The sequence below is a fragment of the Rhinolophus ferrumequinum genome, chromosome 3 (genome assembly GCF_004115265.2).
Source record: "Rhinolophus ferrumequinum isolate MPI-CBG mRhiFer1 chromosome 3, mRhiFer1_v1.p, whole genome shotgun sequence".
NCBI lineage: Eukaryota > Metazoa > Chordata > Mammalia > Chiroptera > Rhinolophidae > Rhinolophus > Rhinolophus ferrumequinum.
The window spans coordinates 38,574,882-38,593,292 of NC_046286.1; the positions used below are offsets into that span (position 1 = coordinate 38,574,882).

The 18,411-nt window shown below is 34.9% G+C and overlaps 1 protein-coding gene across 1 annotated transcript; it reads left to right on the forward strand.

The window, feature by feature from the left end:
* The first annotated feature begins 5,002 nt into the window (after positions 1-5,002).
* IRAK1BP1 (interleukin 1 receptor associated kinase 1 binding protein 1) lies at positions 5,003-17,678 on the forward strand. Its single transcript, XM_033102446.1, has 4 exons — positions 5,003-5,391; positions 10,974-11,039; positions 16,548-16,678; positions 16,786-17,678. The coding sequence occupies exons 1-4, from the start codon at positions 5,077-5,079 to the stop codon at positions 17,054-17,056; spliced, it is 783 nt and encodes a 260-aa protein (XP_032958337.1). The 5' UTR covers positions 5,003-5,076; the 3' UTR covers positions 17,057-17,678.
* The last annotated feature ends 733 nt before the right edge of the window (positions 17,679-18,411 follow it).

Genomic DNA, 18,411 nt, shown 5'->3' on the forward strand with positions numbered 1-18,411 from the left:
ACTTCATCAAACTTTTAGATATCATCTTTTTTCTCCGATAATTTTAATAATTTATTTAGCATCTACCTCACTGTGCTGTTAGACCTCTAATAATTGATCATTTAACCAAGATGTTACAATAATTCTTTTAAAATAGCTAATAAAGTATTTGTGAGAAGAGAAACAATTTATGTAAGTAACCCTCTCTTATTTGTAAGAATTTCACCAACATGTCACGGTTTAAATTTGCCCATTTCCTCTGCATAAACTCAATAAATTGAATAAAATTTCCTCCCTAAGTCATGTATATATTTGCAATGTCCTATTAAGTAGGCTAGTACTTGAATTTGAAATTAAATAACTTTTTAAATTTAATTTTATTTCTTTATTAGTTTCAGGTATACAGAGCAATGTAATATTAGACATTAAAATCCCTCATAAAGTGATAACCCATTCCCCCTATCTGCTACCCCTCTGACATCTTCTATAGTTGTTACAATATCATTGACTATCTTCGCTATGTTGTACTCAACATCCTGTTATTTTGAATTGCAATTATTTTGAATTGCAAAAACTGCAATTACTTTTGCACCAACCCGATACATATATATTTAGTTATAGTTGACATTCAATATTATTCTCTTTCAGCTTCAGGTGTATAGCACATTGGTCAGGCATCTACACAGTATATGACGTGATCCCCCTGATAAGTCCAGTGCCCATCTGGCACCTTACATGATCTTTACAACATTGTTGATTATATTCCCCATACTGTATTAACTACCAATTTGTATTTAATACCTTCACCTTTTTCACCCTGCCCCCAGCCTCATTCCCATCTATCACCCTGATAGTTCAGGCACCATCCCTAGTTATTACAATATCATTGACTATATTCTTTATGCTATACTCTACATCCCCATGACTACTATATAACAACCAATTTGCACTTCTTAATCCCTTCCCTTTTCACCCATCCTTAATCCCCTCCCATCTTAATGAAGTCCCTATAAGATTCCTTCAAATACTGGGTTAGTGGTGATGAACTCCTTCAGCTTTTTCTTGTCTGGGAAGCTCCTTATCTGTCCTTCAATTCTAAATGGTAGCTTTCCTGGGTGGGGTAATCTTGGTTGTAGGTCGTTGCTTTTCATCACTTGGAATATTTCCTGCCAATCCCTTCTGGCCTGCAAAGTTCCTGTTGAGAAATCAGATGACAGTCTTATGGGGGCTCCCTTGTAGATAACTAACTACTTTTCTCTTGCTGCTATTAAGATTTTCTCTTTGTCTTTAACCTTTGGCATTTTAATTATGATGTGTCTTGGTGTGGGCCTCTTTGGGTTCATCTTGTTTGGGACTCTCTGTGCTTCCTGAGTTTGTATATCTATTTCCTTCACCAAGTTAGGAAGTTTTCTGTCATTATTTCTTCAAATACATTTTCAGTTCCTTGCTGTGTCTCTTCTCCTTCTGGTAACCCTACAATGTAAATGTTGCTACACTTGATATTGTCCCAGAGGTCCCTGGAACTCTCCTCAATTTTTTTGGATTCTTTTTTCTTTTTGCTATTCTGGTTGGGTGTTTTCTGCTACCTCATCTTCTACATTGCTGGTTGGATCCTCTGCTTCATCTAATCTACTGTTAATTCCCTGTAATATATTCTTCATTTTCGTTATTGTATCCTTTATTTCTAACTGGTTCTTTTTCATGTTTTCCATCTCCATTTTTATGCTTCCTATCTCCCTGTTGAAGATCTCCCTGAGATCATTGAGCATCCTTAAAACCAGTGTTTGGAACTCTGTGTCTGGTAGATTGCTTATCTCCATTTCATTTAGTTCTTTTTCTGGAACTTTGTTCTATTCTTTTATTTGGGACATGTTCTTTGTCTCCCCATTTTGGCTGCCTCCTTGTGTTTGTTTCTATGAATTAAGTAGGGCTGCTACGTCTTCAGGTCTTAGTAGAATGGCCTTATATAGTAGGTGTGCTGTGGGGTTCAGTGGCACAGTCTTTCTAGTCACCTGAACCACGCACTCCAGGTGTGTCCCTTGTGTGGGTTGTGTGTGCCCTCCTCTTACAGTCAAGCCTTGATTAATAATTGCACATCAATGGGAGGGACTGACCCTTGGGCTCACTGGTTGTGAGGACTGGCCTTGACTACAGTGGAAGAGTTGTTGTGCAGGGGCTGACCCCAGAGCAGAATCTGCCTCAGCAGGACTCTGGTGTCTGCCTAATCCATCATTTGGGTATGTGAAATTAAATAATTTTTGAATGTTAAAATATCTATTGTCAAAACTATCTGTACTCCACTGTTTTCAAAGGGAATTAATATCAAGAAGCAGCAGTCTTTGTGGACATAAGAGTTTAACAGCTTAAATTTATAAACAAGCTGTCAAAAATTTTTACTCTCATGGATACAAATTGTGTAAATCCGTTAAGATATAATTACAGTGAATAATTGTGACTATTACTATAGTAGTTTCATTTACAAAATATTACTTCTACCCTAATTAATAGAGACATCCAGTGTTTTGCCTAATTAAAATGTAAGTCATTACATTATGCCACCAAAACATGTGAAAACCAATAATAATAAACCAGATAATGTCAAAGAAAACCAGTGATGTGAAATGGATTAGGGAGAAAATGAGTAAAGAGAAAAAAGATTTAAACCTAAAGCTTACCTGGAAAATTGAAGTGTCCAAGAGGTCAGTAAAGTATGTACTCAGAGTCAGGTGGTTTCCAATCCAGCAGCAAAATACAGGACAGCCCAGCCTAATATGAAGATGATACAGTAAGGAGGCAGTCTCACATTTATTTTCCCTCTGAGAATAGAGATGGACTGGAGAATATTTTTTCTGGACTAATTTATAAGTTTCAAGGCATAATCATTAGATTAGAATTCTGTGTAAGGTGGCCAGGGGAAACAAGTAAATACACTTGATTGGCAGAAGTCACCATGGACACAACACACCTTATGCCCACTATCCTGTTCTACCTGTACCATTTAAGGTACCAGAAGATAAACATCTGCAACCTGTAACAAAGCAAAAAACAAACCTGGAAATAATGAGGAAATACAAGAAGGAGAGCTATTTCGAGTGTCTGGGGTATTTGTGAGATAAGGCAGTTTCTTATCTCCCTTCATTTCTGGAAAGCCTGAATCCAATTACTTTTTCAAACAACAACAACAAGCTCACTTCAAACAATATTAACAAATATCTCTTTCTTTTTTCTAGTCACACACTCATTTCTTAACCCTCTGTCATCCAGTTTCCAGTGAAACAATATTTTGAGTCACTAATAATCTTCTAAATATTTTATAGTTCCACAACATTGTGTTATCTTAATCTCCCCCCAACCTCCTTGAGCCTTCTTTTCTACCACTGATTTCTTCATTTACTAATATATTTTCCATATGTAAATCACTACAAAGTATTACAACAAAGTCTAATGCAATTCAGTATTTCTAGCTTCTTTTTTAACAAGTCCAGGACCTTAAGATTCTTTAGCCAACTGTAATGAATGAATGTCTTTCCGTCTCCTTTGTTAAAATTGTTGAGAGGTCTTTTAGTTTCAGTTTTTGCTTAACCCTTCCCACACAAATAAGAAATCATTTCAAATTAATTAAGTTAAATTTCTGGACACATGTTATCAACTTCTGCAATTACTGTTGTTTCTTCTATACCATGTCTTCCTATTGGGCTTACTAATATTACAGAGGCATATTCTATAATATTTCAGTGAGAGTCTCTAGGTAGCAAACTCCCTTAAGTCTTTGTATGTCTGAAAATATCTCCATTTTCCTCTCATTCTTAACGGACAGTTTAATACCTCCTTCTAGGTTAATTCATTTTTCTCCCTCAGCATTCAGAATGTAGTGTTCCATTCTCTCTCTCTCCCCCCCCCACACTCTTTCTCCTTTTTTTTTTTTTTTATGTTTAAAATTGTCTAGTATAAGCTGGGTCCTATTATAGGACAGCAGCCCAAAAGAAATCCATCAAAACATGAAAATAGTACATCTGGGACACCGAGCAGGATGAGAGGGCATAAGCAACCTGCATGAGCAGGTAATCCAGACTTCCATGCCACCCACCAAGATTGCACCAGAACACCATTCTCAGCTCACACCAATGGTTATACAGGGGTCTTGTATGAACAGCTAAAGGACAAGGAAAAAGCCTGAGCTTTTATGGATAGATTCATGGGTGGGCTGGCTCCATAAGCAGGTACCAGTCGGAAATGGAAAGCAGCCGCATGACAGCATCACTCAAGGTATCCTTCAATGACCATGAAGAGCAGAATTTTTCCAAAGGTGAAGCTTTGAGCTATGCACCTAATGATCCACTTTGTGTGAGGCTCTATAAATTCTTTCAGACTGAAAGCTATGCAAGACAGATTTGAATTCTCCTTCTCTATTATACACCATTTTCAGTCAATATTCTTAATTTTAAGATAACATAAAAATCAGTCAAGCTACTAATGCAAAAAAAGGGAGAGGAGCTTTTATGATAAGGATACAGAAATATTTTAGAGAATTCCAGGGCAGGAATGGAAACACACCAAAGAAAATTCCAGAAACAGAGTTTGGAATTGCATCTGGACTCTTCCTCTATTTCATCTTTTTTCCTCTGAACGTATGATTTCCTCTCTTCTCTCTCATTTTCCCTCCTTCTCTCTAAAGCCAGAGAAAACAAAGCTGAAGAAAATCAGACTATCTTTGGAAAAATTTAAAAGCAATCCCACTCTGCCCCACCTGGCCTCTCAGGAAACTCTTCTGAGGAGGACTCCCAGGCGCGGGACCGACGAGGAGGGTGGACGTGGAAAGGCAGAGCTCACTGTAAGGGATGCCGCAGAGAAAGCTTACCAGGATTTTTGAGGCTGTGAGGTAAAGCCGTTAACAACTATAACGACCCGCTCACCCAGCACTTTGCAAAGTTGCTGTGGCAAAACTCCCCTCAAAGTGTAGCTTGCTCTCCACAAGCTCCGGAACTTCCAAACCTTTCCCGGCATCCTTTGCGCCGGGCACAAAAAAGCCCCGGGGCGCGCGGGCCCCTTCAGCCGCCGTCGGCTCCGAGTTGCTGTGGAAACCCAGCTGCCATCATTATGTCGTTGCAACAGGCCCCTCAGTCTCGCGTGTTCGTGGAACTGGTTCCTTGGGTTGACCGGGGCCGGGAGAACAGTCTCGTCTCGGGGGGCAATACGCTGCCCGACTTCCGCCGTCCCCTCCCCTCAGCACAGGCCCAAAATGCAACCCGGGAGGTGCACGTAAGTGGCACCGCAGAGGTGTCTGTGAGCCCCGACAGGGCGCAGGTAACGGTGCGCATCAACAGCACCAAGGAGGCGGCGGCCGAGGTCAAGAAGAGCGTTTGCCGTCGCCTGGACTACATCACGCAGAGCCTTCAGCTGCAGGGTCTGCAGGTGAGAGCCCTGCGGGGGAGGAGCCTCGAGCCGGACCGCCGAGGTTCCGGGCCGGAGGCCCCTGGAGCAGCGTGGAGGCGTGGGACACCTTTGTCTCATCGGTATTACAGGCACCATTACCTGCCTGCCAGAGTGAATCTTTACGATGAAAGTAATTAATTGGTCGCAGTGACTTGTAAAATAAAATACAAATTGAGTTGGGTATTATATGGTAATATTTGCTGCAATAATTTTATTTTTAACCTTGAAATGATAAACTTAAATTTTAACCATTACATGTAAATGCTTGTCTAAGTAGTGTGCTAGACACTAATCGTGTTGTTTTTCTGCGCCATGGAATTGGTGAGTGAAAAGCATGGCCTCCTTCCTCTCAACCATGTAAATCTTTGCATGGAGTGGTTCCTCAGTATTTTTTGCAGTTATGGTGGGTGGGGTGGAGGGGGGAATCATATCCATTTTCTTTTTATAAAGACTCTTAAATTTTTTCTCTATTTTTTAAATTTTACATTAAAAAGAAATTAAGCCAGTATATTGTAGATGCCACATATGTTAAATACTGCTACTTACCAGAAATGTACGTGAAACAAATCACTAAATAAATCTTACCTTAAGTCTACTTCTAAGGAAAGAAGAAAAAAATGAACAAGCCTTATTTAATCCGTACAACATCCCTATTAGGCAGGTTTTAATATCCCCATTTTCCAAATTTAAAGACGTTAATAATGATCTGAACTTCAGCCAGGGTGGTATTTGAACTCCTGCATTCCTGAAACCAAACTCTAGGTTGCTTCCAATTATGCCAAGCTTCAGATAATTAGAGTGAAAGAAAATTAGAAACCACAGAATGGGTCATCTATCTCAATTCCTTCATTTTACGGAGTAGGACTCTAAAGGTCAGTGTTGTGATTTATCCAGGATAACACTGAGTTTTAAAAGTGCTTCCAGTTTGTTAGAAATGACACAGCAAATGACAAAAGCAAATCTTTATTATTTTAAGGAGAAAATATATTTGTACTGCATTTACAAATAGAGTTATTTAAAAAGGCATTTGGAAAAGATGTCTCTAAATGATTTTACTGTATAGAAGATTTCAAATGCTAATTAGAATAATAATGAATAAAGTGAGTTTGCTATGTTTAATTTGCAGAAAAATATTTCCTCAAAAAAAAAATACTGCTAGTCTTGTTTGAATATTAACAGTTCTTAAGTTATTTACATAAAATGTATTCTATGTTCACATGGCTGTAATGTCTGATATGTAAAACAAAATAAATTACTATGTCCAGGTTACAGTTAAGATTACATTAAAATTCAGTGTTCCAGTCAAGACATACAGAGGTCAGTGATCTTCCAGTTATCTCTGCTAATACAGGAAAGCAATCGTGTAGATAATCTGTTCAGCAGATAATGAAAAAAATCATTTATATTACTTTGCAAGAAGAATTATAATGGGTCTTCACAAAATATTCATTTTAAACTTTGGAATCTTGATTTAGAAACATCATCACTCTCCTGCTTAACAGGCTCATGTTCCAAACTCTTTTGCTTTAAAGATGGAACCAAACACTTCATTTCGTCTTTCTCGCCTGGTTGACTTACTCCTATTTTTTCCTTTTAAAAACCAGCCCAAGTTCACCTCCGGGGCATTCCTTTCCTAACCTAACACTAGTCCCTGTCATGCCACACGCCACTCCCCACTTGTAATAAAACTTAATCACTCTGTATTATAGTTGTTGTTTTACTTGTCTTTCCTCCATATTCTAAACCTCTCCAGAGCAGAGACCTTTTTATCTCATTTGCCTTGCATTCATGGCTTATGCTTCATACATGTCACATAATGTATACTCAGAAAATGGTTTGTGAATGAAAAGAAAAATAATAAATGAAGCACTAAATGAATAAACTGTTAGTTCAACTATATTATAGTTCAGATATAGTTTTATAATCATATAGTTTCACATGTGAAGGCATAACTGTCATTTTTAGTGTTGCTTTCATGGAAAAATGTTTTAAAGTTCTAAGCAGCATTTACTCATTCAACCATCAAATATTTGTTAAGCATTCCTTATCACTGTTCATTTTTAAATAGCACTTAACATGATATGTAATTATTTTGTTTTCTGGTTTGTATGTTCCTCCCATAGGCTGTAAACTCCAATATTTGCTTACTCATAATTGTATTTTTTTTTGATAAATGTGTAATGGATGCCTTAAGCATGTTGCTGGGCACCAGAAATAGAGAATGAGTAAAATTTAGGCACTATACTGAAGGAATCTTACGTTAGGAATAGACTAATATATAGTAAGTGTTGTGATGAAAGTATGTACATGATACAATATAGTAGGGTAAGAAAAAAAGTAATGTTCACTTTACTTGAGGAATTCCAGAAAGAGTTCATAATGGAAGTGACACTTGTGTCAAATCTTAAACAGGTGTTGAAGGGAAAGCATTACAGTTTGACACTAGAATGTAGCAACTATGTACTCAGAGCACTATATGCAGTTCACTATGGCTAGGACACAGGAGTACTTGCAAAAATGGAGGGGAATCAAGAGATCAGACTGAAAAAGAAAGCTGTAGGCAGAACATGGAGGAAGCCTTGTGTGCCATACTGAGGAGTTTGGGTATGATTGAAAATAACTGCTTACTATTGCTTGACCTTTTACAAATGATACTCACTTTTACCACAAGAGACTGGTCGTTCGGTTGCTGTTTTGCAGATAAGAATGCCCAGGACCGGAGTGATTATTGGCAGGTAGCTTGCCCATGGTCACAAAGCTAGGAAGTAGTAGAGTATAGCCTCCAGCCAAGAAATCTGACCTCGGGGTGGCCGGTTAGCTCATTTGTTTAGAGTGTGGTGTTGATAACACCAAGGATGCCGGTTCAATCCCTGCATGGGCCACTGTGAGCTGCACCCTCCTTAAAATAATAGTAATAATAAAACACAACACATTAAACAAAAATTTGACCTCAAAGTCCATATTCTTAACCATGATAGTATGCTGCTGCTTTATTTTCTTGGCAGCAACTGAGTTTTTAGGTAGAGGATATAGAAAGTGCTATTGATAGCCACACTTGTATCCCTTTCCACTTCACATATGTGTGCATGCAGTTCCCTCTGCCAATGCTTGTGAACTTTTTGCCAGCTTTCCCTGGCTGCAAGAATCCACACTGCTTACAAATGGGCCAGTCAGTAGTGTCAGAGAATTATTAGGTTGGTGCAAAAGTAATTGCCGTTTAAAAGGTTAAAAATTGCAAAAACCGCAATTACTTTTGCACCAACCTAATAATAGTCCCTTCCCCAGATCCGGCAGCTTTCAACTAACAGCTGAGGGTAGTGATGGAAAGAGGCCCCAGATTCCTTAGGCCAGGATAACCTTGAGGCATGTGTTCTACCCCGGTTCCCAGAGCCTATCTTCACAAGTTCCTGTTGCCCACAGTGGTGACTACTTGACAACACACTCTTTACTGCCTTGCTTTCCTTCTCTGTTTCATTTCTCACTCCTCTATGGAGGTTCTTGGGATTGTCTTAAAAAGTAATTGCTTATACTCAAATCCTTGTCACAAGAGTCTGTTTCTGGGTGCACCCAAATTAAGATAGGGAGGAGCAGGAGCAGACTGAACATACATATGAGTTGACTTTAGTTTTTCATTGCTAACAGTGGTGACAAAATGAATATCCTTGTTGCTAGGTATTTATACATGTTCTTAATAATGTTCTTTGGACATTGATTTCTGGCTTATTCATATTTTAAGGCTTATGAAAAATCATACTCTAGGAAGATAAGTTTATGTCTTCACTAGAAATATATTCTTGACACAATGCACATTATTTTCTTCTTTAACTGCAAATTCAGTAATCAAAAAACTGTTACTGTTTTTTCTTTGTACCTTTTTTTAACATTTGAGGTTAAACATTTTTCATGTAAACTGCCAGTTCATAATACTTTCCCTTTTTTCTACTGTCTTTATTAATTTATGGGAACTATAAAAATTAAGGTTATCAATAACTCCATTTCTCTCATATATTGCAAATTTTTTCCCAATATCATATTTGCCATATAACTTTGTTTACAGTATTGAACATTCAAAATATTAAAGATTTACTTAGTCAAATTCATTAATCTCTTCTATTTGTTTTTTGCCTTTGTTGTAATTCTTATTGGGTCCTTCCCAACCCTAAAGCTATATAACCATTCTCCTGGAATCTTTAGGGACTCTTTATAATACATTATATCTTTGCAGTGATTGGAATTTATTTTGATATAAGGAAAAAGGTCTTGTTATCTCCTAAATGGGTAAGTCGCTGTACTGAAATAATTTCCTGAAGTCTGTCTTTCCCTTACTGTGTGTGCAAAAACCTAACTCAAACTGCCTTTAAAAATAAAAATGAAAAAAGGGACATGTGAAAGAACAGAAGATATATTTACATATCATAAAAGAATATTAAATGACAGAAAAGTTTCATATTAATCAAGCAAATAAAGCTGATTACAAGCAATATATACAGTACTGTTTTATATTTATCTGTGTTCTGAATTTTCTGTAATGAGTAGTTATTACCTTTATCATAAAAATGCATTCATATTTTCATGGGGGTGACAAACATCAGAGCTATAACTTAAACTTCAGTTAAAATTTTCACGTTAGAGCTTTTTAGAATTTTTCTGGATAATATAAACTGCTTGAAATTAGTTTATATCTTAAAATTCATATGCAGCTAAATCCCCTACAAAATAACTTATAATTAAATCATTATTGGGCATAATAATCTTTATATTTATTTGCATATATTTTGCAGGATACAAAACTTTTGTAAAATAGAAGTTCTGCCTGTCCCCATGAGAGTAGGTGAAGAATTCATTTCACTAAATTTTAAAACCCTTTTGAAAAATGAATAAGGTAGTTAACATTTTTATCAGAATTGTGTACCCTATATTTACCCAGAAATTCAGAAAGTACTCATATTTTCTAAAAACATACTGGTCTGGGTCTAGTATTTGAGGAAACTTTTATGTCATAATAGCATAGCATCTGTATTTGCTGAGTGCCTTCTCTGTGTCAAGCACCTTATATAAAACTTGTTATTAAATCCTCAGAACAATTCTATGCGGTGTACATGCATAGAATTTTATAAATGCAAAAACTAAGGCTCAAAAAAGCAAGAATAACTTGCCCAACATTGCATACTATATTGGAATTCAGTAAATTTGTATTAAATTATTTGTAAATTAAACATTTTAAAAACTCTAACACTCCTGTAACATTCAGAATTTTATGTACAAATAATTGCATATATATATATATATTTATCACACTAAGTTCATACTTTTTGTACAAACTAATGTAAAAATTACTACAAATGGAGTGACATTTATGTTTAAATTTTCAGCAACTATTTGTAGGCTTCTGAATTTATTTCATGTTTCTTTTAGGAAACTTCTAAAACATCAAGCAAACCAGTTCTTACTGCATATTTTGTCATTCTGCTTTAATAAGTTCATATTTCTACTTTATGTTTTAGAGTAAACTCCATTTAGTAGTCAAACATTAGTAATTATATCCCTGTACTTTGTTTCAGGCAGAAAATGTAACTGTGACAAAGGATTTTAGAAGAGTGGAAAATGCTTATCACATGGAAGCAGAGGTATGTACTTATCTTAACAAATAATTGGAAACAGCATGACTTTGTGGGGACAATTTGCATTTACTTTTATTCTTGAACTGAAATGTACAAGAAAAATGCTTCTCATGGTATTGATAAAATACGTTTTTCTCAAAATCATTTTTGGTGTTACATATCTGTGTGAGCTTTAAAATAAAGTTAATGAGATTTATTTAAGAGAAATTGATTTGAAATGGAATAAAAATAGCAAAGGGGAAATAGCAGTTAATTGCCACCTGAATAAATTTTTAACTGTTATCATTACATAGTAAGCAGGAAACACTACAGGAGAGAAATTTCTTCTTAGATAAACAAGCAAATTGAAAAAGTCATAACATAAAGGATTGAAACACTGTTCATTCTTTTGTTTCACAATGCAATGTTATGGTAAATTAAGATTTATTTAGAAATAAAAACTACTCAACTTTTGCACAAATTAAAAACAACAAAATAGTTTTTGTACAATTAATGATAACATTTAGTTCCTACAATTGCCTATACTTTTCACTTATCTTTAAAGATGTTATAATCAGGATTTCATGAACTCAGTATGTTTTGATTGTGGTTGGGTTACAGGACTGCTATCTGTTTCTGATTCTGAACATCTTGGGGTATGTGCTTGGTTCATGCTGCCACCTTGCCACAGGAAACAAACAAAAATGGGGTTAGAGTGGAATTTTTATCTAGTCAGAGAATCTTTGTCTTTACAGGTGGAAAATACCTCAAGAAATCACCTAGTCAATTCTTATAGCAGATAACATATTATTTCTCTAATTTTAAGGGTGTAACCTTCTGCTCAGATCACTTAGTTTCAGACTCTCAAAGATCATATTACAAGAATTAGAATGGATATTAGAATCCATAATCCACTGTTGCCCCAATAATTACGCTAGCAGTTTATTAATTTCTCCACTTAAAATTTAACTACCTCAAGGAATTTAAAAATTACTCATGATGATTTTAGGGATTCATTTGGCAAAAGTTATTTTGTACTTGTGGGAACCAAAAACTACCTTTCAAAACAGGATGAAGAGCAGTTTGGTAAAATTGCATATTTAGGTCAAAAGCTGGGAGTTGTTCTAGCACTGCTCCAGTAGTTACTGCCTGTTAGGACTTCACGTTGTAGTGAACATAGACAGGCTCATGTTAACCTAGCTAGTGGGGTTTACTGTGAGGGTACACCAGGAATAAGAAGGAAAAGGAACAGTCCCAGCAGACACACAGCCTGGCTTCATAGAAAACTGGAATGTTTTTCAGACTGTGTTGTAGGGACTGAGCTTCCAGGTACAGAAAGTGACTTAGAGCTGCTTGTTTTGTTTTAAGACACGACTAAATGAGGACTTGGCTAAATTCTGCTCCTCTTCCTTCTGCTGTACTTACCTTTTTAATGTCTTGTATTCAAATTTCTTAAGACAGAATCGGGTTATATTTTGTATAGGGCTCCCTGGTAATCAGGACTCTTATGTCACGCAGTCCAATACATGATTATCCTTGGTCAGCATCAGTAGTCAACAGAGACCAGGATGGTGGGGTCACGAGGTACAAAGGTATGCTAACCTGTGTAAGAAGAACATTGTGTGGCTTTATTATGGCTGTGGATGTAGTGAACACAGAAACCTAATGTCTTACATATACCAATATTCTCAATGAGAGTTAAACATATAGAATAAGATTACATGGTACAACATTACTTTTCATGTAATATCTGAAATTTTCATCCTGAAAGGCACTTTAGAGATTTTTATTTAACCTTCCACCTACCATGCTGCCTCTCCCTATTTTAAAGATTAGAATACTGAAAGTTAGAAATTATTTCAGCAACTTCTTTAAAGGTAGGTGAGTGGTGGTATGCTTGGGGACCAATGTCAAGAGATGATAAGACAAACCGCAGACTTGGAGAAAATATTTGCAAAACACATTTATTTTAAAAAACTGTTATCCAAAATACATAAAGAACTCTTAAAACTCAACAATAAGAAAATAAATAACCCAATTACTCATAAAAATGAGCCAAAGACCTGAACAGACATCTCACTAAAGAAGATATATAGATGACAAGTAAACGTATAAAAAGATGTTCCACATCATATCTTATTAGGCAATTGCAATTTAAAACAACGAAATGCCACTACACAACTATTAGAATGGCCAAAATCTGGAACAATGACGTCATCAAATGTTGCAAGGATATGGAACATCAGGAACTCTCATTCATTCCTAGTAGGAATGCAAAATGGTACAACCACTTTGGAAGACAAAGGTTCTGATATAAAACTAAACTTACTCCCACCATATAATACAGCAGTTGTGCTCACTGGTATTTACCCAAAGGAGGTGAAAGTTTATGTTCACATAGAAACCGGCACACGGACATTTATAGCAGCTGTATTCATAATTGCCAAACTTTGTGAGCAACCAAGATGTCCTTTAGCAGGTGAATGAATAAATAAATTGGTATATCCAGAAAATGGAATATTATTCAGCACTAAATAGAAATGAGCAATGAAGTCATGAAAACAGGAAAGAACCTAAAATGCCTTTTAGTTAATTTAAAGACATAATCTGAAAAGGCTACACACTGTATGAGTCTAACTGCATGACATTCTGGGAAAGGCAAAACTAGAGACAGTAAAAGAATCAGTGGTTACCAGGGATTAGGGATATGAATAGAGGGAGCACAGAGGAATTTAATATAAAACACCAAGAGTGAACCCTAATTTAAACTATGGACTTTGGGTCATTATGATGTGTCATTGTAGGTTCATGTATTATAACAAATGTACCACTCTGGTGGGGAATAGTGATTATGGTGAGAGGGTGGCTATGCGTGTGTGAGAGCAGGGGCTATATGGAAAATCTTTGTACCTTCCTCTCCATTTTGCTGTGTGCCTAACACTGCTCTAAAAGAATTAAGTTAAATAAACAGAAAAACAGATCTGTGGTTTCCAGGGACTGGGATCAGGGGAGCACAAGGGAATTGGGGGAGATTGATGGGACTCATCATAATGGCTGCTACATAACTTCATGCATCTGTCAGAATTCATAGGACATATACTAAAAATGGTATATTTTACTGTAAGTTATACTTTAATAAACCTAACTTTAAAAATAAATGGGATGGATAAACATACCATGCTAACATGAATTAAAAGAAAGCTGGGGTGGCTATGATAGTATCAAAGTAGATTTCAAAGCAAAGAAGATTACCACAGATAAAGAAGTTGATTTTATAGTGCTAAAGGGGCCAATCAAGAGAATATAACAATCCTAAACACATATGTACCGTCTAATATCAAAGCTTCAAGATACTTAAGGCAGAAATGATAGAACTGAAAATAAATAAGTCTGCCATTTTAGTTGGAGCTTTCAATACTTTCTCCATAATTATGAAATGAGACAGCAAATCAATACGAATATAAAAGACTTGAATAACACTATCAACCAATTTGATCTGCTCATTCCAACAAGAGCAATCTACAAATTCCTTTCAAGCACACATGGGACATTTGCCAAGATAGACTATATTCTGGGTCATAAAACAAGTCTTGATAAATTTAAAAGTATCTGAACCATATAAAGTTAACTTTTTTGACCACAGTAAAATTAAATTAGAAACCAACAACAGAAACATCTCAGAAAAATCGCCCAAATATTTGTAATTTAAATAACATCCCTCTCAGTAACCCATGGTTCAAAGGAGAAATTAAAAGATAAATTAGAAAGTGCATAAATGCAAGGGAGAAATAATGCCAATTCTGTACAGACTTTTCCAGAAAACAAAAAGGAAGGAATACTCCCCAACTCATTACCTGGGGGCAGGAAAAAAAAATTACAAGCAAAGAGAACTACAGACCAATATCTATTGTAAACATGTGCAAAAATTATATATAAAATTTTAGCAAATGAAATCCAGTGATATAGTATAAAAAGAGTAATACATAATGACCAATTATGGTTCATTCCAGGAATTAAATATTGGTGTAACATTCAAAAATTGGATTATCTGATTTACCGTATTAGTAAAGTAAAAAAGAAATACCATGTCATCATCTCAAGAGATGTAGAAAAAACATTTACTAAAAATCCAACATCCATTCCTAATAAAAATTCTCGGCAAACTAGGAATAGTAGGGAACTTCCTCAAACTTATAAAGGGAACCTATGAAAATTTTACAGCTAACATCATATTTGATGGTAAAGACTGATGGTTAGGCTTTGTGCCTGAAATCAGGAACAAAATAAACATATCTATTCTCATGACTTCTATTGAACATTGTACTTGAAGTTTTCTAGCTAGTGGAGTCAGACACGATAATGAAATAGAAGGCATCCAGACTGGGAAGTGAGACGTAATTGTCTTTATTCATGCACAACATGACCACCTATGTAGAAAAATCTTATGGAACCTACAAAAAAGCTGTAAGAACTAATAAGCAGCAAAAATACAACATACCTAGGGATAAATCTGATTTTAAAAATGTGAAAGACCTGTACACTGGAAACTATAAATCACTGCTAAGAAAAATTAAAGAAGACCTAAATAAATGGAGAAACATGTTTGTTATTTGGAAGACTCAATTATCATTAAGATATCAGTTCTTCCTTAATTGATCTATATATAGATCCATTGCAATCCCAATCAAAATCCCAGTCAGCTTTTTTTGAAAAACAGAAATTGACAAACTGATTATAAAATACATTACTTACTTAGTATTCAAACCAGACAGAACATTAGTCTTCACTGGGTAACATTTATGATTTAAGGCAACTGCTCTGCATTGTATAAGATGACTTACGAGGTTACCTCACCCCTCTCTTTCTCTTTGCTACTCCAGTCTACTCTCTAGTACCTTTACTTTTTTATTTTACACATTGAGCTTGTGTAAAGCTTCCTTAGAAGAAAGGTTTAGTCTTCTTCCATAAAAAGTTTTAAGATTACAATTTTAAAGTATTGCTGAATATAAGGACTGCTCCTACATATTTAAAGACAGAGGACATAATGAAATAGATGAATTTCCACACATACAGAGGTGCCAAAAAAATGTATACACTTTTAAGAAAGAAAAAACTGTATTAAAATTGTAATACACAATATATACTAATAACAAAAGATGAATACAAGTCATGTGTATACATTTTTTTGGCACCCCCGGTATATCTGAAAATAACTACTGGAAGAAGAAACATGTCACTGACAGCAGTGAAGTATGCTGTAATTACTGCTAATCAGAAAGCTAATGGATAGACTAGTTTAAAATGTATTTTAAAATATTCAAGTTAATATCAAATAAATTATAAAATTCATAAGCAAAAGTAAATTTAATAACAAAATAATTTAGCTTTAAGTATCCAGTAGGCTTTTTATGTCTGTTACATACTATAAAATGAAATCACTGTAATATGGCTTTACTTTTTTTACTCACATTTAGAGAAAATTTTGAAATAATTCATCAGGCATGAAAACAATTTCAAGTGTCATTTCATTTACAGGTCTGCATTACATTTACTGAATTTGGAAAAATGCAAAATATTTGTAACTTTCTTGTTGAAAAACTAGATAGCTCTGTTATCATCAGCCAACCCCAATTCTATCATACTCCAGGTTCTATTGAGAATCTTCGGTAAGTTAAGCACATCTTTAACTAAATTATCAATTAATTAAACAAAACTACGTAGTGCTGTAGTTCATTGAATGTCATATTAATAATCTCTGCATTTAATTTCTAAGACGTCAAGCCTGTCTTGTTGCTGTTGAGAATGCACAGCGCAAAGCTCAAGAAGTCTGTAACCTTGTTGGCCAAACTCTAGGAAAACCGTTATTAATCAAAGAAGAAGAAACAAAAGAATGGGAAGGCCAAACAGATGATCACCAGTCATCCAGACTCTTAAGTTCATTAACTGTACAACAAAAAATAAAAAGTGCAACAATACATGCTTCCTCAAAAGTATTTGTAAATTTTGAAGTAAAGGGGAAAGAGAAGAAAAAAAAACATCTCTGAAACCCCAACCAAAATATACTGTATTTGTATCATTTTGTCATTTTTATATTTTTTATAATGTTTGCTTTTGTCCTGAACATATATATATATATATATATATATATATATATATATAGTATCGTGTATAAAGTGTTTCTCCCAAAAATCTGTCAATCCTTGAATATAGTCCCAAGAAAACTTCTCTTTAATTTCTATTTTTAAAAACTTACTATAGGAAATACTCTTTGGAAATAAATATGATATGTGCACACTTGTATACTGAATTCATATAGATGCATGTGTAAGTAACTTTTATATTTCTGCTATAGGAAGAAATAATAACACAGTTATTAGCATGATTGTTAACAGTAATACAAAGAATGAAAAGCAATACATAACTTTTAATAAAAGGGTAATGAGATATACTAGGACAATATTTTGATGCCCGAAATAAAAGACAATATATGGACCACACCCTCTTCATCAGAGCTTCTCTCCAATACATCAGCACTCTCCAATACAAATATAATGGAAGCCACATAGGAAATTTAAAATTTCCTACTAGACATATTTTAGAAAAGTAAAAAGAAAAAAAAGAAACAGTTGAAACTATTTAATAATATTTAACCTAGTGTATCCAAAATATCATTTCAGCATATAATCAATATTTTAAAAATAATTAATGAGTATTTTATATTCTTTTTTATACTAAGTCTTCAAAATCCAGTGTATATGTTATATTACAGCACATCTCAATTCAGATGCTAGATTTTCATCAGAAATACTTTATCTGTATGTAAGTGTCCTAAAATTTAGTTGAAAAAAATAGATTTACACACCCAAGTTGCAAACATGCTTAAAAGATCTAGTAACTGTATCAAGTATATTTTAAAATTAAAATTTGAATAAAAATTAAAATTCAGTTCCTTGGTTGCATTAGTCACATTTCAAGTACTAGAAAGCCGTAAGTAGCTAATGGCTACCATGTTGGACAGTGCGGGGTAATACACTGTGATAATACTGATCCTTAAGGCTATTTTAGATGTAACAGTAAGTACATGTCATTGCCATTGCATTACACATTATCTACAGGTGATCATAAGCCACGTCTCTTAAGCAGCATAGGCCTTCCATTCTCCACCAAGTACCGTGTTTCCCCGAAAATAAGACCTAGCTGGACAATCAGCTCTGATGCGTCTTTTGGAGCAAAAATTAATATAAGACCCGGTATTATATTATATTAGACCCACTGTTATATTATACTATACTTATAGTAATATTATACATATTATATATATTAATTTATTATATTGCATTATATTGCATTATATTGCATTATATTACATTATATTAAAGACCCGGTCTTATAGTAAAAT